Source organism: Mesoplodon densirostris, chromosome 16 (assembly GCF_025265405.1).
Source record: "Mesoplodon densirostris isolate mMesDen1 chromosome 16, mMesDen1 primary haplotype, whole genome shotgun sequence".
Classification (NCBI taxonomy): Eukaryota; Metazoa; Chordata; class Mammalia; order Artiodactyla; family Ziphiidae; genus Mesoplodon; species Mesoplodon densirostris.
Window position 1 is genome coordinate 45,252,175 of NC_082676.1, and position 26,547 is coordinate 45,278,721.

The 26,547-nt window shown below is 55.9% G+C and overlaps 5 protein-coding genes across 14 annotated transcripts in view; 3 read left to right on the forward strand and 2 right to left on the reverse strand.

Annotated features, from left to right (window-relative positions):
* The first annotated feature begins 408 nt into the window (after positions 1–408).
* On the forward strand, positions 409–5,941 carry CORO1A (coronin 1A). Its single transcript, XM_060120278.1, has 11 exons — positions 409–566; positions 2,143–2,341; positions 3,500–3,622; positions 3,713–3,842; positions 3,933–4,117; positions 4,265–4,384; positions 4,580–4,684; positions 4,798–4,943; positions 5,059–5,116; positions 5,210–5,425; positions 5,728–5,941. The coding sequence occupies exons 2-11, from the start codon at positions 2,144–2,146 to the stop codon at positions 5,830–5,832; spliced, it is 1,386 nt and encodes a 461-aa protein (XP_059976261.1). The 5' UTR covers positions 409–566; position 2,143; the 3' UTR covers positions 5,833–5,941.
* Positions 5,942–8,011: 2,070 nt separating this feature from the next.
* On the reverse strand, positions 8,012–13,126 carry BOLA2B (bolA family member 2B). The gene is made up of 5 exons (XM_060078798.1): positions 12,901–13,126; positions 10,182–10,401; positions 8,643–8,896; positions 8,454–8,551; positions 8,012–8,154 (listed from the first exon to the last, which is right to left on the reverse strand). The coding sequence occupies exons 3-5, from the start codon at positions 8,703–8,705 to the stop codon at positions 8,055–8,057; spliced, it is 261 nt and encodes an 86-aa protein (XP_059934781.1). The 5' UTR covers positions 8,706–8,896; positions 10,182–10,401; positions 12,901–13,126; the 3' UTR covers positions 8,012–8,054.
* Positions 8,848–11,812, forward strand: SLX1A (SLX1 homolog A, structure-specific endonuclease subunit). 2 transcript variants are annotated; one of them, XM_060078794.1, is made up of 6 exons: positions 8,848–9,350; positions 9,892–9,943; positions 10,036–10,365; positions 11,229–11,356; positions 11,449–11,605; positions 11,687–11,812. In XM_060078794.1, the coding sequence occupies exons 1-6, from the start codon at positions 9,163–9,165 to the stop codon at positions 11,714–11,716; spliced, it is 885 nt and encodes a 294-aa protein (XP_059934777.1). In that variant the 5' UTR covers positions 8,848–9,162; the 3' UTR covers positions 11,717–11,812. The 2 variants fall into 2 exon arrangements, with proteins under 2 accessions (XP_059934777.1, XP_059934778.1); XM_060078795.1 differs by having other exon boundaries at positions 8,865–9,350; positions 11,518–11,605.
* Positions 12,351–16,170, forward strand: LOC132476675 (sulfotransferase 1A1). 8 transcript variants are annotated; one of them, XM_060078788.1, is made up of 9 exons: positions 12,351–12,498; positions 12,811–12,978; positions 13,717–13,935; positions 14,042–14,167; positions 14,257–14,354; positions 14,868–14,994; positions 15,099–15,193; positions 15,692–15,872; positions 15,999–16,170. In XM_060078788.1, exons 3-9 carry the CDS (start codon positions 13,788–13,790, stop codon positions 16,157–16,159), a joined length of 936 nt encoding a protein of 311 aa, XP_059934771.1. In that variant the 5' UTR covers positions 12,351–12,498; positions 12,811–12,978; positions 13,717–13,787; the 3' UTR covers positions 16,160–16,170. The 8 variants fall into 8 exon arrangements, with proteins under 8 accessions (XP_059934771.1, XP_059934776.1, XP_059934769.1 ...); XM_060078786.1 differs by having other exon boundaries at positions 12,352–12,498; positions 13,713–13,935; XM_060078787.1 differs by having other exon boundaries at positions 12,352–12,498; positions 13,752–13,935.
* A 152-nt stretch (positions 16,171–16,322) lies between these two features.
* Positions 16,323–26,547, reverse strand: part of SGF29 (SAGA complex associated factor 29) — a 28,625-nt gene continuing 18,400 nt past the window's right edge. For both annotated transcript variants that reach the window (XM_060078796.1, XM_060078797.1), the window contains exons 3-10: positions 24,696–24,771; positions 23,970–24,042; positions 19,404–19,468; positions 18,359–18,488; positions 18,141–18,287; positions 17,863–17,898; positions 17,592–17,754; positions 16,323–16,528 (exon numbers count right to left, since the gene is read on the reverse strand). In XM_060078796.1, coding sequence (XP_059934779.1) covers positions 16,412–16,528; positions 17,592–17,754; positions 17,863–17,898; positions 18,141–18,287; positions 18,359–18,488; positions 19,404–19,468; positions 23,970–24,042; positions 24,696–24,771 — 807 coding nt within the window. In that variant the 3' untranslated portion in view covers positions 16,323–16,411. The remainder of the gene's footprint in view (positions 16,529–17,591; positions 17,755–17,862; positions 17,899–18,140; positions 18,288–18,358; positions 18,489–19,403; positions 19,469–23,969; positions 24,043–24,695; positions 24,772–26,547) is intronic.

Consider the following 26,547-nt stretch of genomic DNA (forward strand, 5'->3'; position numbering starts at 1 on the left):
CCTCCTTGTTCCCCCGCCTTCCTGTTCCCTGAGCGTCGTCGGTGGGGGAAGAGATGGCAGCATAGCCTTAGCTGGGGCGGGGAGGGGGGCGGGGGGGCTGTACCAAGGCCCGCTGGGAGGACTGATGGGCCCTTTTATGAATGCCAGGCGAAGGATGGCGAGTAGGCTGGGGGTGGGCTGAAGGAGGGAGGAAGGAACGGGTATTTTTTACATTTTGACATTAAAAAGTGCAGATCAGATTGTCAGCGACTGGCCAGCAGCATCTGTTTTGGTTTGGAATTGGCAGCTAAGGCGCTGAGCTTCTCCGCGGAGGGAGGGGAGGGGAGGGGAGGCTGCGGGCTGGTGGGGCGAGGCGGCGCCTCTGCGGAGGGAAGGGCTCTCCGCTTTAAGAGCTCCGCCCAAAGGGGCGCTGCCACCCCTAAGGAGGCGGGCGCCGCCGCTTCTCATTCATTGTCTTGACAAGAGCATCCTCAGCCGGCAGTCGCAGGCTCCTCCAGCTGCTTCCTCCTCCTCCTCCTCCTCCTCTCCTTCCTCCGTCTGGGGGGTCACTCATCTCTCAGCAGCAGGTAAGGCTGGAGCCCGGGGACGGGACTCGGCATCGCTGCCCTGGGCCACCTGTGGGGCAGGCGGGAGCCTGGCAGAAGCCCTCTGCGGGGGCCGACAGACTGTCAGAGCGAGCTGGCTCGGAGGCGGGGACAGAGCCCGTTGACGCCCCGCGTGGCAGGACTCGCCTGGGGTGTGGGTGCGCGGAGGAGGGTCCGTCTGCGTGTCTGAGAGCTCCGGGAGCGGGCGAGGGTGAGGGACCACCGCAGCCAAGATGGAGGTGGGGAAGCCCGGGGGGTCAGGACACGCGCCGACCGGACTCTCCCCAGAATGGGAGTCTTTGGGGTGGCAGTCGGGGGCAGGGTGGGGTGAGCCCAGCAGCTGCCCTGAGCTTGGAGGCAGGAAGGGGTTGAGAGCAAAACAAGAAAAGACCAAGTTCCCCTTTCCGTGGTTTCCGGGCCTGGTACCTGCGGTGGGGAAGGAGGTGGGGTGGGACGATGGCTTCCTGTCTCTCAACCTCCGATTTGCGGCTCCCCTCTCCCCAGACCCAGGCTTCCCACCTGGGATGGATCCCCTGCCCCCAGACTGCTTCTCCTCACGCAAGCTCCTCACGTGCTTTCCGGGCGGGTGGACCCCAGAGCCTCCTGGAGAGTCATGGGATGGGCGAGGCTGGCTGGAGCCCCCAGTGAGAAGGGCTAGGCCTGAAGGGGGGGCAAAAGGGTGAAGCTGGGGCCGTGGAGGAGAGGCCCTGGGGGGGCCCCCACGGTGAGCTGGAAGGCGATGCTGTTGGGTGCCAGGATGGCGGCCTGGAGCCTGGGGAGACAGAGGCAGGCCCCTTGGCTTCGCTGTCACCCAGCCTGGGGGGAAAACCATCCTAGCTGGATCTCCAAGAAGTGAGCGCTGGCCTCTGCCTTCCTGTGGACAGCTCCAATGGGGCTGGAGAAGGCACTAAAGAGCACCTGCTTAAGCAGAGGTGCATGGAGGAGGAGATGCTGGGACCCTAGCCATCCGCTTGTTTCTGGTGCCCAGAGACCTGCTGGGGAAGCCCTCCTGCCACTGAGGTTTGCCCTCCCAGGCAAACCCACACGCCTCTTCCCTCAGCATGTCCAGCCCTGGGCCTGGAGGCAGGGAGGGCCCCTGCCTTTAGGCAGCTTCTTATGTGGGTGTGAGGGTGTGAGGTCTGGACACGGAGGCTGAGAGAACCCACCCTCCAAGCTGTTGCACTGAGGCCCCGGAGTGTGACCTGTCAGAGAGGAAGGTCTCTGTGTCCATCAGCCATTCTGTGGTCAAATCGGCACTAGGTGCTACCCCACATCAGGCTCTGCTGGGGAGGCTGAGGGTACAGAAGCTAGGCCTGGGGAGAGTTGAGAAGGTGGGCCTTGCAGGTTAGCCAGGGGTGAGGAGGTGTGGGCAAGGCGAGTGTGAGCGTAGCAGGATGTCAGTTACAGAGGAGAGCGTCAAGGGGCCGGGGAGACATGCTGGGGAAGTTAGCTGAGACCATGACTGCCAGGCTGAGGAGTGTCCTGGGGGAGATGGGGGCCACTGTAAGGTCAGAGTTGACCTGAAGGGAGAAAAGCCCTCCACCTGTGTGCCTTCCAGGATGAGCCGGCAGGTGGTCCGTTCCAGCAAGTTCCGCCACGTGTTTGGACAGCCGGCCAAGGCTGACCAGTGCTATGAGGACGTGCGCGTCTCACAGAACACCTGGGACAGTGGCTTCTGCTCTGTCAACCCCAAGTTCGTGGCCCTGATCTGTGAGGCCAGTGGGGGAGGGGCCTTCCTGGTGCTGCCCCTGGGCAAGGTGAGCCCCTGGAGCCCTGGGGGGGCCTCTGGTCATCTAGTGGCCCCCTGGGGTTCCTGATGAGGTGATTGACTATCCCCAAGCCTTCCCGGGCCGCAGTGTTGTCGTCTGTAAAATTGAGCTGAGCCAGATGAACCTTATGCTTCCTTCAGCTCCTACATGCAGTGGTCGCATGGAAGCTAAAGCTCAGGGGGGATGACATGGGAAGGGACGTACAGTGAGTCCTGCAGACCCAGGGCCAGGCCTCCCAATTCTCAGCCTGGACCTTTCTCCCCTCGGGAGCATGAAGAGGGCTGGGATGGAGTCTGGGCAAGCCCAGCAGTGCTCTTAGGGTTTGGAGGGACCTTTCGGAGCCCTTGGGAACACAGCAAGCTCTGGCTCCCAGCTCACAGGCAGGGGTGATGTAAGAGACCCTCTCCGCTCCCCCAACCTGGGCCCCGTCAGATCTCGCCTCCCCAGCCCTGTTGTCTGCTGACCCCACCCCCAGCACACTCCTGTGCTCTTGGGTGGTGAGACAGGAAGGGGAGACAGGCCCTCAGTTGTTACCTTAAAAGGGCCGATGGAAACAAGAGAAGAGGAAGTGGTTGTCGGGGTGAGAGCTGGGCCTGCTCTTCACACAGGAAGCCCTGCTGCAGCAGCTGTCCCCGGAAGAGCCCATTTCCAAACCTCTGCTCCTGCTGGGGGTCCGGTTATGGCAGACTTCCCCATCCCTGTCCTTTTGGAAGGACCCATCCCTACAGCCCCATCATTCACACACACTTCCCTGGGGAACTCCAGCCCCAGTATAACTAGCCCCCGCCAGCCCGTCCCATGCCCAGGGCCCTGGCCTGTCTTCCCATGGGGGCCTCACCTGGGGAAGCTGGGGTGGGAGTACCAGGCCACGGGGCATGGATGAGAAACTGAGCTAGAGATGGCAGGAACTTGGCAAGGCTCTGACAGCAAGGCAGGACCAGCCCCGTGCGCCCATCCTGTGCTACTGAGTTGCCCAGACAACTGTGGGGCTGGGGCAGAGGCCCAAACCCTCCCACCCCAGGCCCCACTCTGCCTCCCAGGGACCTCACAGCTTTTCTCTCTGTGCCTCGTGGAGGGGAGTGGGGAGGTTGGATTGGGTTTGGAGGGCAAAAGCACCTCCCTCAGAGGCCCCGCTGTGTCCTCTAGACTGGACGTGTGGACAAGAACGTGCCTATGGTCTGTGGCCACACGGCCCCGGTGCTGGACATCGCCTGGTGCCCGCACAATGATAACGTCATTGCCAGTGGCTCCGAGGACTGCACAGTCATGGTGAGTGTGGGGACACACGGGCCAGGAGGGGGCTCCAGCACTGGAGCTGACGTTTGGAGCCCCCAAGACTCACTCACCGCTTCTCTGCAGGTGTGGGAGATCCCTGATGGGGGCCTAATGCTGCCCCTGCGGGAGCCTGTCGTCACCCTGGAGGGCCACACCAAGCGCGTGGGCATTGTGGCCTGGCACCCCACAGCCCAGAATGTGCTGCTCAGTGCAGGTGCCCGTGCGGGGGAGAAGCAGGGAGGGCTGGTCCCCTGACAGCGAGGGTGGGAGGCTCATGGCTTCTGACACTGGGGGCATCGCCCAGGTTGCGACAACGTGATCCTGGTGTGGGACGTGGGCACGGGGGCGGCCATGCTGACGCTGGGCTCGGACGTGCACCCGGACACAATCTACAGCGTGGACTGGAGCCGAGATGGCGCTCTCATCTGTACCTCCTGCCGCGACAAGCGATTCCGCATCATTGAGCCCCGCAAAGGCACCATTGTAGCTGTGAGTTGCCTTGACCCTTGACCCTGAGAGCTTTGCCCCTCCTACCCACCACCAACCAGGCCCCTAGATGCTACCCACTCCCAGCTGAGGCCTGGCCCTTAGGGGGTGCGTGCGGATGGCTGACCGGTCCCCTCCCTTTCCTTCCAGGAGAAGGAACGTCCCCACGAGGGGACCCGGCCTGTGCGTGCCGTGTTTGTGTCAGATGGAAAGATCCTGACCACAGGTTTCAGCCGCATGAGTGAGCGGCAGGTGGCGCTGTGGGACACGGTGAGTGCCCGGTGGGGAACAGGCTTAGTCCCAGCCCTGCCAAGTGTCTGGCTGGAAGGCCATGGCCTCAGTTTACCCACGGCGAGATGGGGTTTTCCGCTGGTCTATGAGCCCCCCACCCCACTCCTCCATCACTGGACCACACCTGGGCCTGACGTGGCCCAGCTCATTATAACCCCCTGCCCGTCTCTACAGAAGCACCTGGAGGAGCCGCTGTCCCTGCAGGAACTGGACACGAGCAGCGGTGTCCTGCTGCCCTTCTTTGACCCTGACACCAACATTGTCTACCTCTGTGGCAAGGTGGCCCAGTTGGGCAGGGGGTCGGGGGAGCGAGGTGGGCAGGGGGACTGGGAAAGGACCACAGCTGGAGGCATCTGCCAGTGCTGATCCTCCCTTGCATCCACCACCTGCAGGGTGATAGCTCTATCCGGTACTTTGAGATCACTTCCGAGGCCCCATTCCTGCACTATCTCTCCATGTTCAGTTCCAAGGAGTCCCAGCGTGGCATGGGCTACATGCCCAAACGTGGTCTGGAGGTGAACAAGTGTGAGATTGCCAGGTAACCGCCCCTGCCCCTGACCTGAGTATGCACCTTGGGCAGTGCCGACCGCACAACGAGCTTCAGTCCCAGCCCAGCCATGCTGTGGGTGCTGATCGCCTTCCTGTTTCCACAGATTCTACAAGCTGCACGAGCGGAGGTGTGAGCCCATCGCCATGACGGTGCCTAGAAAGGTGATGCTCCCGTGTCCCTCCCCGGGCCCTCGGAGTGGCGGGTGGTGGTGTGGCCCAAGCACTTTCTTAACCAGCCTTGGCCTTGCCCCACAGTCGGACCTGTTCCAGGAGGACCTGTACCCGCCCACTGCAGGGCCTGATGCTGCCCTCACAGCTGAGGAGTGGCTAGGGGGTCGGGATGCCGGGCCCCTCCTCATTTCCCTCAAGGATGGCTACGTGCCTCCAAAGAGCCGGGAGCTGAGGATCAACCGGGGCCTGGACACTGGGCGCAAGAGGATGGCACCTGAGGCCAGTGGCGCTCCCAGTTCGGTGAGAGGCAGATGGGAGCCCAGGAATCAGGACAGGAAGATGGGGTAGGGCAGGGGCTGCTACTGATGTGGTCATTGACCCAAGTGGAAAGAGGCTGGCATTTGGGGCAGCCCAAACTCACAATGTTGGGGATCCTGTGGGGGCTGGGAGTGGATAATCCTGAGGCCTCAGAAAACAGGTTTCAGGCTTATAGGCCTGCAGCTCTCTGGCTGAGAGACAGAAGGGCCCAAGCCCTGGGGCTCTTGGGAGGAGGCCTAGTGGCCAGGGAGGAGCTGGGCCTGATGCAGCCCTGGATCCCCCAGGATGCTGTATCCCGGTTGGAGGAAGAGATGAAGAAGCTCCAGGCTACGGTACAGGAGCTACAGAAGCGCCTGGATAGGCTGGAGGAGACAGTCCAGGCCAAGTAGAGGACCACCGGCTGAGGCCAATGGCATGGCCTCCCTCCCTTCCACTCCCACTCCCCAGGCCACAATGGCAGATAAGAAAATACTAATAAAATGGCTTTATTTTCTGGTACCTCTCAGACTCCAGTGACTGGTCACCAGATGCTGGGTCTGCTGAACTGACCTGCGCTTGAGCTTCCCTCTCCATAGCCTTGATGAGCTTGACCCATGGCAGGGGCGGGCTGGGGAGATGCCTCTGAATGCCCTAGACCACAGACAGGAAGAGGCCTTTGCGGGTGGGAGCCATCCTGTGCTGATGTTGGTTGGGAGCCTGCTCTGTTTTCCAGCTGGTAGGTCGAAGCTGCTCAGGGCTCTAGCCTGGAGCCTCGGTCATTCTGTTTACCCCAAATCTGCCTTTGCTGGTCAACCACACCACCAGCTTGTACGCACCTGTCCTGACACTGCTGCTTGCTTGTGGGGAAAATGAAGCAACCAGCACTTACATGACATCTTTCAAACTGTAAGCCCAAGGGATCAAAATAAGGGGTCCTTTTGTAAGAAGAAAGCTTAGAATCAAAGCAATAGGCCCTGACCCTAGTTTACAAGCGAGGAAACAGGCTGAGAGCAGGAGCTGGGCTTGCTGAGGGACAGATCCCGAGTCAAGATGCAAGTCCCCCCCTTCTAACTCAGAGCCTTCCCTGCACGGCATGGCCGCCTCTTGAACCCTGTCTGTGGCTTCCACCTGGGTCTGGCCTCGATCTGTCAAGCCCTATCAAGGGGGGACTTGGAAATGGGTTCCCGATGGCCAACTTAGCAGGTGATCCCCCCCTGAGCTGGGACACAGGACTATTGGGGATGGGTGTCCTGGCCACAACAGGGCTTTGTTCATCCACATAGGGACCACAGCAAGGACTAAATGTCCCCTTTGAACCCCCATTCCCCTTTGGCATGCCGTACAAATGTCCCTGTCTGCCCATTTGGGTCTCAATCTCTATGCAAACCATGTGCCCCTGGGCAAGTCACTTCTCTCCAGGCCTCAGTTGCTCATCTATAGAATGGGGAGGGATTCCACCACAGCTCTGCGAACCTAGGGGGTGGATCCAATCAGGGGTGTGGTACAGAGAGAAGGAGACCATCTGAAGCCTGGGCCTCAGGCTCCCACACAAAGGGATGATGGGCCCTCCTAGTGAAGCAGACTGGTGGGTAGTCACTAGTTCTCCTGGCCCAGGGAAACGGAAAGAAGTTCAGGGAAGGATCCCTGGAACTCAGAAGGGTTAGCCCCTACTCACCATGATTTCCAGCTTCCTCTGAGAGAAACAAGAGAGGGAGATGGGGGTGGGGGGTGGCGGTAATTTAGGGGCCAAGAAACCGGCCTTGAAAACAGGAGAACAGGGTGGGTGGGATGGTTGAAATCTGCAATTTCTCACCCCCAAAGAGCTCCGTCCCCAATTAGCACACTTTCTATTCCTCCTGGGTCTCAGGGCCCTCATCTATGCAAGGCCTAATCAACCCTGGCACCTGTGTCGACTCTAGGGCCTCACATGCCCCAATTTTGTGGCTCTGGTTGGCCTTACTTTACTGCTGTAACCCAGCCCTATGCCCATCCCACCCCTCCGTTCCTGAAAAACCTCACCAGCTCTCCAGGGTCAGCTGTGGCCACATCAAGCCCAGGGCCAAAGGGTCACTGGACCTTCTCCAGGGGCCAGAAAACACCAGCATTCCAGGTGTTGGGAAGCCCCTGCTGGGGTACCAGGTCCCTGAGGCTGTGAAGGGCTTGGGGAACCAACAGGGGAAGTGTGGAATCTTCTATAATGCCTCTGACATTGGGATGATATTAGGGAGAGGGAGAGGTTTGTTAAATTGCCCAGGGCCCTAAAACCCTGAGCACTTCTCATCTATGCATCTTGAAGGACAGAGCAGGAACCCCCAGCAATGGTCAATGAATAGGTGGGTCGGGTGGGTAGTGGCCGTACCCCTAGGGGGTCCACCAAGGATTACAAAGAAGACCTGTAAGGCCCACCCTGGAAGGGACTTTAAGAACTGAACTTTCACTTTCTAAGTGGGGACACAAAGGCCTGTGTGTGGAGAGGGACAAGCCCAAAGTAAAACAATGGAGAGTGGAGGGCAGGGAGAAGCCAGGCCCTAGACCCGGCCTCTGCACACCTCCCACCCTCCTACACACAACACACACTGACACAGAAGCTGGGCCTGACTCATAATTTAATAGATGTGCAGGTCTGGGTCCCTTATTTCTGCTGCTCACGGGTCCACTGCTCTGGAGTCAGGGTTTTCTGCTCAAAGGCATGGATGTGCAGGAGCTCTTCTGCTAGGCAAGTGTTCACAAGCCTGAGAGAGAGATGGGGTTAGAAAACGGCAGGCTGGGGCCTGGGTCGCAGACCCCGAAGCTAGGGTGAGCCGCGAGACTGGAGGTGTCCCCCAGGTTGTAGTCCCCGGAACCTGGCAACAAGAGAGGTAGAAGGTTGAAGTCTCAATATTTGAAGCAGAGGCCATGAAGGCGGGATCGCTGAGGTCGTGGTCTGCGGTGCTGGGCCGCATTGGTGGGGGTAAGTTAGGTTTCGGGGAGCGGCCGGGGATGTGGTCCTGGAGCTGGGGCCGCGCTGAATGAGGTGTTCCTGGGGTCTCACCGGTGTCTCTGAAGCAGCGGCTTCCCCTCGAACTTGGCCGACACCACGAGGACTCGGAAGCTAGACGCGCAACGGTTGGGAGTCGTGTCCTCCACTTCCTATGGGGCAGAATGGGGTGGATGGTGCCAAGCCCGCCCCTCAGGAGCCCTGTTCCCCTCGCTGGGCGAGTGTCCACGCCGCTCAACTCACCACGTGTTCCGCCTCCAGGTCCCGCTGCAGCTTCTCCCGGAGGTACTCGGCGCTGAGTTCCATTGTGGCAGCACAACGGGGGCGACGGCCCAGCGGGGAGAGAACCCCTGCTCGGACCCCTGCCACACTGCTTCCGCCCTTACTAGGGCCACTTCCGTTGAGGTCTCTACTTCCGCCCTTACTAAGGCGTCAGTAAACACAGCACTTCCGCCCTCTTGCAAGCCCAGTTTTCCAACAGTCTCCGGTTTCTGCACCTACCATCAGTCAGCCAATCAGAGTCTGCATAAGGCCCCTGCGGACGCTAATTGGTACCCGCCGCCTGCACAGCAGCCCGGGTTCTGTGCCCCGGTTTGGACACCCTAGCTCCAGCTGGGAGAGGGTGCACGAGCCTGCATTGCTGTGGCCTCTAGGGTACCTCGGGATTGCCCCCAAGCGCTTTTTCCGAGACAAGCATCTTGCGGCCCTGGCAACCCAGCTCTCCCCGGGGTCACAGGCCAGAGCAATCAACCCCCAAATTCCGATGGGCCCCACAGGGGGCGCGGCGAGGCCTGGGCGCTTCTTCGGCGTCTACCTGCTCTACTGCCTGAACCCTCGGCACCGGGGCCGCGTCTACGTAGGGTTCACGGTCAACCCTGCTCGTCGGGTGCAGCAGCACAACGGGGGCCGCAAAAAAGGCGGGGCCTGGCGGACCAGTGGACGCGGGCCCTGGTAAGAGGCAGCGGATCACTGTCAGGAGGAGGGCTTCTAGGAGAAGGCCGGAGCCGGCGGAGGGGAGGCCCGCTGAGAGGGGCGCGGCCGGCGTGGGGGCTGAAAAACAGGGCTGCGGGCGGGGTCCTAGTGACGAGGGTGGGACTATCGCGGGGGAGAAGGGGTAGTGGGGAGGCGGAGCCCTCTGAGTCTGGGATGTGGGCCTCAGAGGAGGGGGTTGGGTGGGAAGGGGACTGATGATCTAGGTTTGGTCCAGCGACAGGGGGCTTGGTGAACAAGGCTGGGCTGGAATAGAGAAAGCCTGGAAGGGAGAGGAACTGAGGAGGGCTGTTAAATACCTGTGACTGGAGGCGGGGCCTGAGGTTAGCAGGTGCGAGGGGACATACCTCCATGAAGGGGGCAGAGCCTCGTGGGCTAGGCTTGAAGCCAGGTGTGACTCCCCTCTCGGGTAGGACCGGAGACGCATCATGGCGAGGGGATTCGGTTTGACACGGGAAGGGGCGAGGGGCTCACAGGCCGTGCCCCTCATTCTCTTCCCCAGGGAGATGGTGCTCATCGTACACGGCTTCCCCTCCGCAGTGGCCGCCCTTCGGGTAAGAAAAAAGACGGGGGTGCCGGGAGGACGGGGGCTAGGGCTTAGGGCCTTCCCCGGGCGGCCCTGAAGCTCAGTATTCCCCGTCTGCAGTTCGAGTGGGCCTGGCAGCACCCGCAGGCCTCGCGCCGCTTGGCGCACGTGGGTCCGCGCCTGCGCGGTGAGGCCACCTTCGCCTTCCACCTGCGCGTGCTGGCGCACATGCTGCGCGCGCCGCCCTGGGCGCGCCTCCCACTCACCTTGCGCTGGCTGCGCGCCGACTTCCGCCAGGATCTCTGCCCGCCGCCGCCGCCTCATGTGCCGCTGGCCTTCGGGCCTCCGCTGCCCCGGGCCTCAGCCCCGAGACGCCGCGCAGCTGACACCGAGTCCGAGCTGGAGCACGACGCCGAGACCCGCTGCACCTTGTGCGCGCGCGTGCTCCAGGTAAGACTCTCCACCTGGTCTCCGGGTCAGGGCAGTCTAGGGTTCAGAGGACTCAAGATCAAGCTGTTTCTTGAGGGACTGGGCAGCCCATTGACACCCTTTGGCCAGTCTGCCCCCATCTCTAAAACGGGGATCATAGTGCTTGCGGCCATTCCTCGACGGCAGTATCCTCCTTTCAGGGCCTTTGCCCTTTCCCTTTGACTGGAAGGTTCTTCCCTAGACCTTAACGTCTTGATAAAATGCCACCTTTCCTCCGTGAGGTCTTCCTTGGCTCTCCATCTGAAATTGCCACTCTTTCTTGTACACTTCCCTGGCTTCCTTTAACACTTATTATTGTCTGACATACTGTATATTTTATTTACCTTATTATCAGTTTCTACCCCCACCCCGTTCTAAACTCCGCTGGGGCATTTAGTTCCTTTTCACTACTGTAGAACAGGGTCTAGTGCAGAGCAGATGGCCAATGAATATTTAATAAATTAATTGAGATGATGAGTCTGGCTTCTACTGAGCCCTCAGTAAATGTAAGTTGAGCTCTTGCCATTCAGAGATTAAGTGACCTGCCTGAGATTGCTCAGCTTTTAAGGAACTCTACGTCTGGCTGCCCTGCCGTGGTGTTACATAATCGCTGCTAACACTCAGAGAAAACTGGCCAGCTTAGTCCCTGTGGGCCAGTATTTTAATGTCTCCGTGCCTCAGTTTCCTCATCTATAAAATACAAATAATAGTATCAATAGCGCATGTCTCATAAGATGGTTTTATGTAAGTCTTGGAACAGCGTCTGGTCCATAGAAATTCTTCACCATTGCTAGCTACATCATTACTCCCCATTTTCTCTCTTACCTGCCTGCCACCTCTGACAGGATGAAGAAGACCCCCTGTGTTGCCCCCACCCTGGCTGCTCCCTGAGGGCCCATGTGATCTGCCTGGCAGAAGAGTTCCTGCAGGAGGAGCCAGGGCAGCTTCTGCCCCTAGAGGGCCAATGCCCTGGGTGAGTCCAGCACCCCTACTCCAGCCTGGTTTAGCTCTGGGAAGACGGTGCCCAGTTGTCCAAGTCCAGGCCTGGGGTAGTCCTCATCTTAGCACCCAGGTCCTGGCCTGGAGGAGGCTTGTGATCCTGATTCTATCTCCTACCAACCACACCCCTGGTAGCTGTAAGAACTCACTGCTGTGGGGAGACCTGATCTGGCTGTGCCGGATGGGCACCGAGGAGGAAGAGGAGGACTTGGAATTAGAAGAGGTGAGAGGTGCCTTGGGCCCCAGCCTCACGACCCCACCCCATCTCCTGGGCTGCCTTTCACCAACTCTCTTGTCTCCACAGGAACACTGGACCGACATGCTGGAGATCTGATCCTCAGCATCCCCAACCTCTGCCCACTCCTTTTCTGTGCCACCCTCTGTGGGTCTGGGCAGTTTTTACTTGAGTACAATAAAAAGTCTGAGTTAAGGTACCTTCTGGTGTGTGCTGGGGGGTGGGAGAGTGGGGTAGGAGGCAGAGGCCCTGCCAGTCACTGGGGCCTGAGGAGGACAGAATGGGGAACGGGCACTGGCCCCAGCACGGACCAGCCTCTGAAGTCACATGGTCCTTTGAAGGCTTGGGAGACTCATACCCTGCACACAGAGCCCACCCACCTCTGGTGCCCAGCTTGACTCTGGACTTTAATCCAAACAGTAAGGACAAAGGCCGAGGAGGAGAGGGGGGATGCTGTCCCCCCAAGGGATCCTGTGGCTCTCTAAGCCCCAACTCCTTCTCATCTCTGTCTGCAGAGCCTTGTTCAAACCCACAGAAAGAAAAGCACCTTCTGGGGGCTGTTGTTTTACCAACCATGAGTGAGGCTCCGTGCTGTCCCACGGGAACCGCCTTCACACGGGAGCCATGGAGCTGGGGCTCACTCCCAGGGTTATTCGACTTAAGCATTCTGGCTCTTCCCTATCTTTTGCTGCCTCAAAAAGAGCCTGCCCTGCTCGGCTCCGCCCCGAACTCCATGACCCGGCCCACGCACATCCCTCTGGACTGGCCTCGTGGTCAGAGCCAGAAGTTCCTGGAACAATGTTTGGGCTGCTGGGGGCCTGTGGGCTGCCTTCCACCTGAACCCTTGGCCTCTTCAAGACGGGCCGGGAGCCAGCAGGAGGGTGAGTGTCCCACGTTTACCCTCCACTCCTCTGCCCTTTCTAGACTGGGTCCGTTAGGTAAAGCTGTCTTTTGGCCCCCTTTTCAGGGGTGGAGTTTAGAGGGCAGGTCAGGAGCCAGGATTACAGCTCGAAACACCAAAAAACAAAACTATTGCACCCTTATGTCTAGTTTCAGCCTTCTATTTTCTACACACTAAACCCACATCTTAGGTTTTCAGGCCCATCTAAGCTTGATTCGAGCTGGGCACTGAGCAGGGTAGCACAGAGGGGCCCTCCCACCCCGAACTGCACCCTTTCCTTCCTGGACAACAGCCAAGTCCCAGTGCTGGCTCCAGATCCCTCCCACTTTGGACCTAAAAGACCTTCAGCTCATAGAGCAGTTCTGCCTTCACCATACCACACCCGCTCTAAGCCGCAGCACGCAGCACGCAGCAGCACGCAGAACGCAGACATCAGGAGGCCAAGATCCAGAGAAGTCAGGTGAGAGTGAGGTGGTGGGCTGGCTGGGCTGGATCTCCCTCAGCTTGGGCTGCTGGCTCTTATCCTGTCGGTTGATCTTTCTGGTCCAGCTTCTCACACCCTGCCCTTTCCCCATGGATTGCCCATCTCAGTCTACAGCCTGGCCTGAATAATCCCCCTCCTCCTCCTTCGCCTCCCACTTCACTGCTCCCTCCCCTCCCCCTCCTCCAGTGAGTCATCAGTTTTGCCCATTCACATACCAGATTCTGGCTTCCCAAACAGTTGCTCAATTGGCTGTGTTTTTCTCCAAGCTGGGGAGGGTAGCTGGGCAAGTGGGGTCTCAGGACCAACTGGCCTTTTTGGAGTTTTCCAACATACGTGAGGGGCCAGGAGGGGAGCTGAAGGAGGGGACGTCAGGGAGGAGCCCACCAGGATTAGGCCCAGAGGCAAAGCAGGAAGAGAAAGCAAGCTGGGGGCTGGCAGGAAGTTCAGAGAGGCAGGACCTAGAGTGGGTTTTCTCAAGTGCACAATGGAATCCCCTGGAGAGCGTCCAAAAAACTGCTATCTGGGTCCCATCCCCAGAGAGTGTTTTAATTGGTTTGGGATTTTAAAAGCTCTGCAGGCAAATAAAAATGAGCCTGGGTGTGACCCACTGCGTGAGCACTGGATCCGGCTTTGAATCCCAGCCCCACCACTCACTAGCTCTGTGAGCGTGGGCAAGTGGCTCCCTCAGCCTCAGTTTCCTTACCTTAAAGCAAGAATTCAACAGCTGGCACCACTGTGATATTGTTAAGGGAAGGAAGCTACACTCTGGCCCCTAACGTGGCAGCATGGAGCTGGTCCAGGACACCTCCCGCCTGCCACTGGAGTACATGAAGGGGATCCCTCTCATCAAGTACTTTGCAGAGGGGCTGGGGCCGCTGCAGAGCTTCCAAGCCTGGCCCAGTGACCTGCTCATCAGCACCTACCCCAAATCCGGTAGGTGATGAGGGCACCAATGCCTCTCCTGGGCTGCAGTCCCCACCTTGGGCCGGGAAGGGCGTGCCCTCAGCCCTGCTCATCTCCCATTTCCCTCTCTCTCCAGGCACCACCTGGGTAAGCGAGATCCTGGACCTGATCTACCAGGGTGGCGACCTGGAGAAGTGTCAAAGAGCCCCCATCTTCGTCCGGGTGCCCTTCCTTGAGTTCAGGGTCCCTGGGGTTCCCACAGGTATGTGGCGGGGTGCTGGGGGCAAGCATAGCGGAGGGAGGTAGGACTCGGGCTCCAGCTCAGCCGACTTTTCCCTACCTGCGGCTTAGGTGCTGAGCTTCTGGAAGATGCACCAGCCCCACGGCTGATCAAGACACACTTGCCCCTGGCTCTGCTTCCACCATCCCTGCTGGATCAGAAGGTCAAGGTGAATGGCAGAGGAAGCCAGGGAAGGAAGCTGCTGGGGCCATCCCAGCTTTGGCCCTACCTTCTGGGAAGGTCTCCTCACCTCCTCCAGCCTGGTCTCATCTTAAGGGAGGCGGGGGGCATCTGCCTGATGGCTCTAGTGGGGTCAGATAATCTGGTGAAAAGGAGACTCCTCTGTGCAGAGTCGGGCTCACAGGCCCGTGGAAGAGGGGCTGGTGGGAATCCAGCATGCCTTGTTCCAAATTCAGGCAGATTGGCATTGAGGGGATTAGATTAGTATAAAATATGGTTTCAGGGACCAGCCCAGGGTTCAGCATCAGAGCAGGGTTCAAGCCCCAGCTCAGTCTCACCCACACCATGGGACTGCAAGTGAGGCAGCCTCTAGACCCGTTTCTCCCTCAGCCAAACCGAGAGGACCTCCCTGGCAAGGATGCTGTGAAGGGTGGGACACCTAGTGCCCGGTATGCTGTGTGGTGATGGTGCTGGGGTTGGGGGGGGTCATCTGCCCCTCCAGGTGGTCTACGTTGCCCGCAATGCAAAGGATGTGGCTGTCTCCTATTACCACTTCTACCGCATGGCCACGGTGCACCCTGACCCTGGCACCTGGGACAGCTTCCTGGAGAAGTTCATGGCTGGGGAAGGTGGGGCCGACTCTGGAGGAAGGAAAGGGGTGGGGTGGAGCTGAGGGGCATCAGCTACAACTTATGCCAACCTCTGTGTCCGTGCCCCCTGCCCTTTTCCCCAGTGTCCTACGGGTCCTGGTACCAGCACGTGCAGGAGTGGTGGGAGCTGAGTCACACCCACCCTGTTCTCTACCTCTTCTATGAGGACATAAAGCAGGTAAGACCACCTGCTTCTGCCTCCCTCCATGTCACACGCAGAGAGGCAGGAACCTCACAGAGACCTGCCAGGGCCCTCTCAGCCCCGCTCCCCTATGACAGCCCACAGCCCAGTCCTCCTGGATCCCCTCCGCAGGACTGAGCAGCAGTGCCCCCTTGCAGCAGCGCCCTGTATAGCTCTTATCTCCTAGCACTCGAGTCAGCAACACGTGCACTCATCCATCAGCTAGTGACTGCTGTTGCTTCTCCTGAGGCTACGGTTATGAAAGAGGACTGTCCCTCCTCTCACCCAACAGGAACCAGACATCTGTAATAAAGGACCACAGGGCAGAAGGCAATCAAACCTGCCCTAGGGAAAGAGGACCAGAGAGTCAAGGAACAGGGTCTGAGGTCTCTAAGCAGAAGTGGCCAGATCCCCACAGGGTTAGAAAGGGGCCTCCCTTCTGTTTGCTCAGCAAGCAATCCAAACCTCCACTGAGGAGCCCCTCTGCTGCTCCAGAACCCCAAAAGGGAGATTCAGAAGATCCTGGAGTTTGTGGGGCGCTCTCTGCCAGAGGAGACCGTGGATCACATCGTCCAGCACACGTCTTTCAAGGAGATGAAGAAGAACCCCATGACCAACTACAGCACCATACCCACCAAAGTCATGGACCACAGCATCTCTGCCTTCATGAGGAAAGGTGAGGGCTGCCCCAGGGAGCGGGCACGGGCATCTGGGGAGAGAGTGGGGGAGCAGCAGCTAGAGCCGCCGTTCAGCCACTTAGGGCCTCCTCTGCGACGGGGACCTCTCTCCTTTCGTCTCCCAGGAATCACTGGGGACTGGAAATCCACCTTCACTGTGGCCCAGAATGAGCGCTTTGAAGCCGACTATGCTGCGAAGATGGCAGGCTGCAACCTCCACTTCCACTGGGAGCTGAGTGGTGCTCATCAGGATGAGCGTGAAACAGGCCTCAACAATAAAATCTGATGTGTGTTAAACAGAGCCTCTGCTGGAAGCAAAGGACAAACCTGAGCTGAAAGGGTAAATGCCCACTGGGACCAAATGAGGCCATCTTCCCTGGTGGCCTCTAGCTTGCCCTAGTGGGGAGGGAAGGAAGGGTCTGGAGAAGTAAAACCCAGGAGACATGGGCAAGGGAGGAGGAATATTTATTTGATCACAAAATCTTGTGTTGCATCCCCCTTCGAGGGTGTCAGGAGATTGCGAGTCTGCTAGGCTGCTTCACTTTTTCTTGGGCTCCTTACAAGCCACCACGTACCGCTGGGCCACATTGAGGGGAGGGGAGTAACCATCTGCATAGGAGGTGTCTTCAAACAGGACCGAATAGTCATCCTGGGGCTGCAGTAGGGGGCAGACAGGAGTGACTGGTCAGAGACCTCCAGGCGAGGCCCCCCCAAGCCTAGATAGACAGGAACCTCTGGCTCGTGGGCCCCCAGCCTCTCCTGTCCTCATAGTCACTCAGGAAGTCTAGACGTTTGAACCTAGTCCCTGTTACTACAGAGCTCTTTCCTCAGCAACAAAGGGACAAGGGTAAGGGATGAAGAGCAGGGAGAAGGGAGACTTGCCACCTACGTGGATGGGCCATAACTGGAGGGTCTGGTACCAGGGAGCCCGTGTTAAAGGGATCAAGGACAGCCTAGAGGGGGACTCCCCTGGTGAAGGAGTGGTTAGGAATCCGCCTGCCAGTGCAGGGGACACGGGTTCGATCCCTGGTTCCAGAAGATCCCACATGCCTCGGAGCAAGCAAGCCCGTGTGCCACAACTACTGAAGCCCGTGTGCCTAGAACCCATGCTCCGCAACAAGAGAAGCCACCGCAATGAGAAGCCCACGCACTGCAACGAAGAGTAGCCCCCGCTTGCTGCAACTAGAGAAAGCCCGCACGCAGCAATGAAGACTCAACGCAGCAAAAAAAAAAAAAAAAAAAAAAAAGACAGCCTAGAGGGCAGCAGGCAGGTATCCTGGAGGAAGAGGGGAGAACAGCCTTTAAACTACCATCAGGTGATGGGTGACCAGGGCGTCGGCAATGTCAGGAGCTCGAAAGAAAGCAGCTCAGCCACGGAAAGGGCAGTGGTGCAGGAGTCAAGGGTTCCAAAACAGGCCCTGGGCATTGAACCTTACATCTCAGTGCAAAAGCGAGGTTAGACTAGAGTATGCTTCGGGTCCATTCCGCTCAGGGCTTGCTAAGGCTCTGAAGCTTGGAAAGAGGAGGGTTGGCTGGTGCTGCCCTAGAGGGCAGGGCTGTAGGGCAGACTAAGCAGAAGACAAAGGCCGATTTGCAGGGCCCTCCTATCTCACAGAGGCTGTAAGATGAGGAAAAGGGGACGGAAAGTGGGAAGATGTTCCATGACCCAGCTGGTCTTTGTAGCGGGGCCAGTGTCTCTCCCGTGAAGGCTGGCTTACCCGTTGTGGGGGCGTGTGGATCAGGGCACGGTAGAAGCAGGTGGTCTGGGGATACAGGGCCAGCACGAGCTGCTCCTTCTGGAATAAGGCTTCGGGGTCCGTCTCCGGGTTGGCCTTCCACTGGGGCAGTGGGATGATCCGCCGGCGGCTCAGGGTGTGTCTCCTGGTGGGGGCGAGGGGGAGCTAAGGTCAACCCATGGCCAGGTGGGGGCCCCATCCCAGCAGCTTAGCTGCCCCCAGGCTTCCATGGCCCCCCCACGAGCACACTCACTCTTTGCCTTCTTCGTCAATGTCATCTACCTCATACCTGTGGGTAAACAAAAGGAAAGCGGTGGATGCAGGGAGGTGCATAGTCTTAAGTCAGGGAGCCCCGAGGAAGCGGGGGAGGAGGGCGGGGAAGGGAAGTAGCCCCCGGAGCCCACTGCTTCACACACCATCCCCACCGGCACCCAGGGGAAGCCGCTTTTCTCCCATCTTGCGCACGGGTGAGAGTCGCAGCCCAAGTGGGTGTGGTGACAGAAGAGCCCACAGGGCTGGGCGTCCACTCACTTGTTGGTGGCATGGCTGTAACTGACCACCTCGGCCAGGATCCACTGCTCATCCCCATCCACAGCCTTCACCCGGGCAGCCACCTTGTCTCCAGGTTTGGCCACGTAGTCCCCAGAAGCTGGAATGGCCCCACAGAGGGGTGGGGGCCTGAGGGTGGAATAAAATGTCACTTCTAGTCCCTTCCTTGCCAGCGCCCCCAGCCCTGGGCCCGCCCTCACTTGTCACCAGGCTTCCCGATCCACAGGGGCAGGGTCATGGCTGACTGCTGCAGCAGGGTCATCAGCACCCCCCTGCGCATGGTCTTCCGAGGGGGCTCCGAGTCATTGTACAGGCCCGCGATCTTGGCCGCTGTGGGAAAGAAGTGAGCCCTTGAGACACCAGGGACAGGGTGCCCGCCCCCAGGCCCACCCTAGCCTGCCTGCATCGGGCTGTCAGAGCTCAGCCTGCAGCCCCACCGCCCAAGTTAGCGCCAAGGGCCCAGGTGCCATCCTGCCCCTTCCACCAGATGCCCACAGTCAGACCGCCCAGATGGTGAGACACCAGGAGGGTGGATACCCTAGGGAGAGGGAACTAGAAAGGGCAAAAGCTGGGATTCTGGGGTGCTGGTCACGTTCTATTTCTTGATCTGGGTACTGGTTACATCCGTTTTGTTCAGTTAGTGAAAGTTTCGGTGAACTGTATGTCCACTTACGTGTACTTTTCTATGAATATATGTTGTAATTCAACAAAAAGTTTAAAAAACAAACTCTCAAATGTGGACAGACCCCTGACCTCCTCAGGCATGGTTCAACACACCCAGCCACTTCATACAAACCCAGCTGGCAGTGTGACAGCATTTTTGATGGGTGAGGAGTTGCACACGGGGGGTTCACTGGGGCAAGAGAGGTGGGAAAGCCACAGCAGCCTGAGGGATCTGGAAGCCAGCGCCTCGTGTAGGTAAACTCCATGTGGAAGGCTGGCTTCAAGACACCCAGGGTGCAGCTCTGGTTCTCCTCACAGCAAGAAATGGGAGGGGGCGGCAGTAGGAAGGAGGGAGGTGACTGACCCAGACAGAGGGAGCAGGGGAATCAGCGTGGTCTGCAGGGAGCTCTGGGGATGACCCCCATTCCCTTCCCAACCCCAGGCTGCCCAGGTGCTTCTCTGTCAGAAGCCCCCGGGAACAATCCCACCGGACTGAGGTCACAGGCTCCCCTACAGGGAGACCTGACTGCTGCCCTCACTCCGCCTGGTCCAGGAATGCAGGCCTGGTCGTCTCCAACTCACCAATCCGCCTCTCTTCCAACAGAGACTTGATTTCCGCAATCTTATCTAGGGCTTTCCGGAGGATGCTGAGGGCAGGGAGAAGGGAGAGAAGAGGTCTGGATGAAGCACAAAGCGCAGACTTCCTTTTCTCATTACGGCAGGCTGGCTAGCTCAGACCAACCCTGATGCTGGAAACTATAAACCCTAAGCACGTGTTTTTTAATCTTAAAAGCATAAAAGAACTGATGAGGCAAGAGGAAGTGGCAGGCCAAAAAACCTAAGAGGGTCCTGGAGAGGTAAGCAAAGCAGAGATCTGCCTTGGCCGGAGTGCATCCGACAAATCCTGAAGAAGTGTTGCTGGGTGCCAGCAGACTCTAACAACCTCTTGTGATTCAGAGGACAGAAGTTAAAACTTGGGGTCTGCCCTAGTGGCACCTGTAAAAGAGACACTCCAGAGGACTGTGGGGAGTTGTCTCGGCTCAGAGCAGGGCTGGGGGTGGAGGAAACTCATCCCTGAAAGACTGCAGCCCCAGGAAACCTCTGGAGTTCGATTACGGGGGTTCCAGTGTGGCTGGGACCCAAGCAACCTGGCAGAAGTGCACACAAATCCTTGCGGGAAGAAGGCGGCTTTATCCTAGACCTTCGGGAACCTCCCCCAAAGAATATCTCAACAACAATAAGCAGCAGAGAAGCCACTTCAGGTCATTTATTCTCTAGCACATTCCTCTAGCAAACCTTTAGTAAATGACCACGTGTTTCTGAAGGCCTTGGTTCAGACCCATAAGAACACAGCACAATAGTGTCACAGGAGGTGTCCCAGAGGGTGTGACTCTTGTGGACTCATCAGGCAAAGAAAGGCCAGAAGATCGGGCAAGGGGCAGCCTTGGCAGAGGGAACTGTGCAAACCAAAGCAGGGAGGGATGAACACCATGCTGACAGGCTTGAAGCACTGAAGCTCAGAGTGGCTGGTGTCGGACGCCAGGATGACTCAGCCAGAGCCACCTCGGGCTTGTGAGTGAGCACTGGGACACGGGGCAATCAGGCTTCCAGGAAAGCAGAGGAGGAGTAAAAGCCAGCAGGCCAAAGGGAACTTGCAAAGTCTGATCATTGGTGCTGGGCCTGTTTGGAGGACATCCTTTTACATAGTATGTCTAAGCTGTATTCTGTGAGATATTAATGGAGTGGTTCTCAACCCTAGATGGACATCAGAACGCCCTGGGGAGCTTTTTAAAAAGAATCCCAATTGCTTTAAGTAAGAGTCATCAACAGATGCCAAAACTAGTGGGTCTGATGTGAAACGGGATATGTACATAGTCTCCAGGTATCTCTCATAAGATACTTATTAATCACACAATGGAAAACAGCAATAACTTGACACAGGAGAAACCTGGAAGAGCCCACCCTAACCAGTGGGAGTCTTTCTGCCTTCTAATATGATGACGGAGGACAATATCAGTTCCATGCTATTACTTCCAAAAGCGTAAAACCTGAACCTAATCATGGGGAAACATCAGACAAACCCAACTGAGGGACATTCCACACTGGCCTATAATCTTCAAAATGTCAAGGTCAGGAAAAGCAAAGACAGCCTGGGAACTGTTCCAGATTGGAAGAGACCAGAGAGACATGAAAACTAAACACAGTGCTGACCTGCACTATAAAAATGTTCTGTTCTTTTGCTATAAAGGTCATCAGTGGACAGTGATGAGATCTGTAGATCAGTTAATAGTTTTATACCTGTAATTTCCTGATTTTGAGAAATGTACCGTGATTGTTTAGGTTTTTAGGTTTTTAGGAAATGCTGACTGATGTATTTAGAGGTCAAGAGGCATCATGCATCATGTCTGCAACATAAATGATTCAGAAAAAAAAAGATTCTAAATACATATATATAAAGAGAGAGTGATAAAGCAAATGTGGTAAAAATACATTTCTGTAAGTCTGAAATTATGTAGAAAGTTAACACCAATGCATGAACTCCACCCCAGTTAAAGCAGAACCTCTGGGCGCAGCCAGACTTGAGAACCAGTGTGTAAATGTATTCCACTGTCAAGTAAGTCTGTGAAATACTGAGTTAAAGAAATTGCTGTTGCAGAACTTGGCAGAACCTTCAATACTTTAATACTGCAGTACTTTAATACTTCAGTACTTTAATTTGCATTGTGAACCTCTAAGGAGAGGAATGTAATATTCCATTTCCTGAAGTTACTGAAGTTCCACTGTAGAGATCTGAGGAAACAATGTTTTAAGATCATTTACTATTTAAAGAGCAGTTTTCTGGAGCTGAAACTTCTCCATCTCAGAACCATAGAGGCTTCAGGTCAACTAGGATGACCACCCAGCAAAGCGTGGGTCCCTACCTTCTGGGAGGCAGCCTGCCAGCCCATCAGCAACCCTCAGGGATGGTGCCATCCCAAGAGCCCCACTTCACCTGGGACAGCAGAGGAAACGCCTTTTGCTGGCTGACCTTCCTTTGAAGGGTCCTCAGCCAAGAACCCTGAGCCTTAACCTCCCTCCCCCGCCAAACCCAGCACCCCTCCCCAACCATTCGTAAGGGACTAAATGGCGTGGGCTCTTTAAAGTAATCCAATACTGCTGCATACCAATACACAGTAATTATTTGATTAGGGTGAAAAATAATTCCTTGTGGGCCTTCTCTCCTGTGCCCTCACAGAGCCGCACCTGGAGAAGTGCCTTCTGAACCAATGTTAGAAAATATCTTGTTCCCACCCAGAATGGCTACCCGTCTCCACTGGAACACGGAAAGTGACATCTTTGATCTGTTTCCCTTTGACTCCTGCTGCTAAAAGAGATGACTGTTAAATGAAGATACAGGGGTTCCTTTCTGTTTTCTGCAAAAGCGGGAGGAGGAAAACCAGCCAGGACTGGATAGAAGGAACAGCGAAGCATCACAGGCTTGGACTAGCTCATGAAGCAGGCTCTTGGCGCCTCTTCATTTTCCCAAGAGGTTTAATGCAAATATTTAGAAGATGAGCTGATAGGTGCTGCAGCACCTGGGTCAGTGCCACAGGCACACACAGTACCATGTTTTCCCCACCCAGACGCGGAGCTCCCTGCGGGTAGGGGTGGCATCTTATCTGTCTCACCCACTCTCCTGTTCCCAGCATGGTATCTGGAGGTGAGGACACCTTATTTGTTGTTTAGTGAATGAATGTATGAAGGTCTGAGAGTCTGAAAAAGTGAAATGACAGCAGAACTGCAAGGGACCTGCACTTACGAAACAAGCTTTAAGTGTTAAACTCTGGTTAAGTCAATGCCAGAGAAGAGCTCACACCAGCTGGTTGCAGAAGCAGCCGCCTCACTCTGCCGGCAGTTAAGCTGGGAAGGGAAAGTCTGCCTTTCACTTTCAAATGAGCGTTGAGTCACTCTGACTTATACAAGCCAAACTCCAGACCCACTAATGGGAAAGGGCCCAACTATGGCTACCCGATGAATCTGCAAATCAGGGAGAAGATGGGGGTGGGGAAGGCTGGGCTGGAAAGCCAAGCAAGCAACACCTCCAACCAGAATTCACCGTGTCCCCTTCCCTCCAGTCGGCCCCACCCTTTTGTTCTCTTCCCACCCTGGCAAAGGGAGCCCCATCAAACCCCTTTGTTCAAGCTAAAAACCTTGGAAATCTTCTCTCCCAACTCGTCCTCCAGTTTGATCTCAGAACCCACCCTTGTTTCTCTATCCCCACTGCCATTGTCTCAGCTCAACTCCGTCACAATCTCTTGCCTGGTCTCCAAACTAGCCTTGAATCTCACCCAGTCTGCTCTCCGTGCAGCAGCCAGGGGTTTCTCTCCTGCTCTTACATCGTCTTTGGCTCGGTATGGCCTCCAAGATAACGTCCAGGTATTGGAGGTCTTCCACATCCTGCCCTCCCCTCCCCCAGCCATGCAAGGACTAGTTCTCATTCCCCAAATGCGCTCCTCCATGGCCCTGGCACACTCTGTCCTCCGCTTGGGCTCTCTGACTTGTCTGCCTACCCATCCCCAGCTCAAGTTTCTCCTCCTCCCTGAGAGGGTCTCAGATCCCCAGGCACAGTGAACACCATCTCGGCTGGCCCACCAACTACACTGTCCTGTAACTTTTTTAGGGTGTCTCTCTTTCTGGACTGCTTGCCCTTGAAGGCAGGATCTCACTATCCTTGTGTCTCTCTATGGAGACTGCCCAACACCAGGCATAACCATGGGTTATGGTCAAAAGAGTTTGAAAAATACTGGTATTAGGCACTTTATGTGCATTATCCCATTTTATGCTGACAATTCTACAGGTAGTTATTATCTCTGTTTTAATGACGGAGTAACTGAGTCTCAGCTGAAATGACTGCCCAAGGTCAAGTGACTAGAAAAAGGCATCACTGGGATTTGATCCACACCTTTCTGCCATCTATAAAAGAGCAGGGCCAGGGAATAGAGGCCAGAGTGGGCTCTAGGGAAAGTGGGCCCTAAAGGAGAAGCTGGGGAGTCAGAATCTGCTTATCGTGGGAGGAGAGGCAGGCTGGGGCTATGGTCCACAGGCTCCTACAGCCCAGCACCTGGATGAGGAGGGGAGGCGACGGCAGGGCAGTAGGACGGTACTCACTTGCACTCAGCCTCTGCATCGGCCTTGGCGGTTGTATAGAGGCCACGCAGCTTTGTCCGGTAATAGGGAGAGACTGCAGAATAAACAAAGGGAGAAAGATGCATGGGTGAGGGGCAGCCGGCAGCAATGTGGCACTGCTTCTAGTCCGCCGGAATCAGGCTCTGGGAGGCACTGAGGGGCCATGGGCTGAGGGATGAGCTTTACTAGCTCAGAAGTGCCCCCCGAGGCTGATACCTCCATGTTCACATTTTCATATGGTACAGATGCCATCACAACATCTAGGAGAGGACTCTCTAACCTATGCCAGAGTGTGACGCACGCAAACAGAAAACAATTCTCCAAGCTCCTCAGAGCTGGAAAGCACCAGTCCAGGAGACTGACCTCAGGGCATGTGCAGGGCACACAAGTAGGGAAGCTCTAGAAAATGCCGGCTAACTGGGGGGTCCTGTGCACTGTAAGGGGGTTCCCGAGATGCAGCGTCATTTCCTGACTTCCCAGTCCTCAGAGTTGGGGGATTTTAAGGTCCCTTAGTGGCTAGGCAGTCTGTCATCTGTCTCCTGGGTCATCTTAGGTCACCCAGCCTAAGGGAAAACTGTCCCTCAGGGCTAGGGAGCAAGCAGTTCATTTTGGATTAGGCAGATACATGCAAAAGTCCCTTTCGAAAATGATGACCGCCATGTTCCCAGTCTTGGCCCACTCCTTTCTCTCCCGAGCCCAGCTACTCACTCTTGTTCTCTGTCTGCATCCGCTCGTGGGTCTTTTGGATGTTCACTAAGTTGTGTTCGCTCCTCGAACGCTCTTCCTGCAGGACGAGGTCAACAGGACATGAGGGGAGGCCCTTTATCCTGCTGTGGCAACTACCCTGCAGCCCAGGCCAGAGGCCCCATAAATATGACCCTCATTTTGTAAATCCAACTTCCAAATCCGTAAGTTTAAAAGCATTTTTCCCCCTGACTAATGCAAAAGCAATACAAAAGGCATTAAAGTTAACTTACAAGTTATACATTTAATGACTCTCCTTTATCAAAAAGACAAACTGATCTACAGATTCAAAGCAATCCCCATCAAAATTCCAGCTGACTTCCCTGCAGAAATTGACAAGCTGATCCTCAAGTTTATATGGAAATTCAAGTGACCCAGAATAGTCAAAACAATCTTAAAAAAAAAAAAAAAAAACACTGGAGGACTCATGTTTCCCAATTTCGAAATTTCCTACAAAGCTGCAGTAGTCAAATGGTGTGATACTGCCATATAGGTCAATGGAACAGAATTGAGAGTCTAGAAATTAACACATGTATCTACGATCAATTCATCTGGGGAAGCGGGGTAGGTAAGGATGCTGATACAATTCTTCCCCACATCAGTGGTCCTGGGACCAGGGCTGCAAATGAAGATGCCGGAAGCAGGGATGATTCCTAAGGAAGAAATTGGAACTATACCTTTTAACCTTTATGTCAGAATTTCTAAGTGCCTGAGGGGGTAGGTACTTTCACCCCACCTGGCAAAATGGAGTTAACAGTGAACGCAGCTATAATGCCTAGTGGTGAAAACAGCCCACTAGTTCCATACCTAAGTAACCCTACCTTACATGAATGGGAATGGACGGGGGCCGGGGTGGGGATAGGGGGAGAGTCGGAGGAAGGTGAGGCACTTGCTAGACTAGTGTTGTTGCTGGCAATCAGGACCAGCACAGTGGCCGAGCCTAATGTCCTTCGAAGGTAGAAAAATCTGGGTAAAAATCAATGACAAATGCAGAGAAGGAGAAAGAGTAACCGAGGGTAAAAGAATGAATAAATGGGTTATGCAATAATGGAAATTCAGTATTACATTAATACCTGAGAGAGGCAGAGAGCAAGAGAATAACATTGACTCTTAACTCAGTCATACCAGATGCCCTGAAGATGATGCCATGTGTCTGCCAAGACCACCTCCGCTTTTAGACCCTGACAAAGTCAAATGGAAGCCTGAAAACCTTCTGAGAGACATTTTGGTTATACAGTATGATGATAAACTACACAAACTGTTGACGACTGACTGGAATTCTAGTAATGTGCCAGTATCTTTTTTTCTTTATCTTCAAAATTTTATTAATAAACTATTTTTAGAGCAGTTTTAGGTTTACAGAAAAATCACGCAGGTAGAAGACAGAGTTCCCATATACCTGCTTTCCCCTGCACAGCTTCACCTATTATTAACATCTTGCATTAGTGTGGAACATTTGTTACAATTACTGAACCAATATTGATAGTTATTATTAACTAAAGTCCATAGATCACATTAAGATTCACTTTTTGTGTTTTACATTCTATGGGTTTTGACAAATGCAAAATGTAACGTGTCCACCGTTACGGTATCATACAGAATAGTTTCACCTCCCTTAAAAATCCCCTGTGCTCCCCCTATTCAGCCCTCCCTCCCTCTAAGCCCTGCACAATCACTGATCTTTTTATTCTCTCTATAGATTTGCCTTTTCCATATTGTCATATAGTTGGAATCATACAGTATAGAAAACCTTTCAGACTGGGTTTTCACTTAGCAATATGTGTGCCAGAATCTTCTGACTCTTATTTTTCAGGTC

What these genes read in the sequence shown, in the direction of transcription:
- LOC132476675 (XM_060078788.1), top strand. Translation starts at nt 13,788, where the DNA reads ATGGAGCTGGTCCAGGACACCTCCCGCCTGCCACTGGAGTACATGAAG. An exon ending in CAGCACCTACCCCAAATCCG is followed by an intron (nt 13,936 to 14,041) that starts GTAGGTGATGAG and finishes CTCTCTCTCCAG; the next exon opens with GCACCACCTGGGTAAGCGAG. An exon ending in GAAGTTCATGGCTGGGGAAG is followed by an intron (nt 14,995 to 15,098) that starts GTGGGGCCGACT and finishes CCTTTTCCCCAG; the next exon opens with TGTCCTACGGGTCCTGGTAC.
- SLX1A (XM_060078794.1), top strand. Translation starts at nt 9,163, where the DNA reads ATGGGCCCCACAGGGGGCGCGGCGAGGCCTGGGCGCTTCTTCGGCGTC. An exon ending in TGTGCGCGCGCGTGCTCCAG is followed by an intron (nt 10,366 to 11,228) that starts GTAAGACTCTCC and finishes CACCTCTGACAG; the next exon opens with GATGAAGAAGACCCCCTGTG. An exon ending in AGGACTTGGAATTAGAAGAG is followed by an intron (nt 11,606 to 11,686) that starts GTGAGAGGTGCC and finishes TTGTCTCCACAG; the next exon opens with GAACACTGGACCGACATGCT.
- BOLA2B (XM_060078798.1), bottom strand. Translation starts at nt 8,705, where the DNA reads ATGGAACTCAGCGCCGAGTACCTCCGGGAGAAGCTGCAGCGGGACCTG. An exon ending in ACCTGGAGGCGGAACACGTG is followed by an intron (nt 8,552 to 8,642) that starts GTGAGTTGAGCG and finishes TCTGCCCCATAG; the next exon opens with GAAGTGGAGGACACGACTCC. An exon ending in CCGCTGCTTCAGAGACACCG is followed by an intron (nt 8,155 to 8,453) that starts GTGAGACCCCAG and finishes TCTCTCTCTCAG; the next exon opens with GCTTGTGAACACTTGCCTAG.
- CORO1A (XM_060120278.1), top strand. Translation starts at nt 2,144, where the DNA reads ATGAGCCGGCAGGTGGTCCGTTCCAGCAAGTTCCGCCACGTGTTTGGA. An exon ending in GAATGTGCTGCTCAGTGCAG is followed by an intron (nt 3,843 to 3,932) that starts GTGCCCGTGCGG and finishes GGCATCGCCCAG; the next exon opens with GTTGCGACAACGTGATCCTG. An exon ending in TTGTCTACCTCTGTGGCAAG is followed by an intron (nt 4,685 to 4,797) that starts GTGGCCCAGTTG and finishes CACCACCTGCAG; the next exon opens with GGTGATAGCTCTATCCGGTA.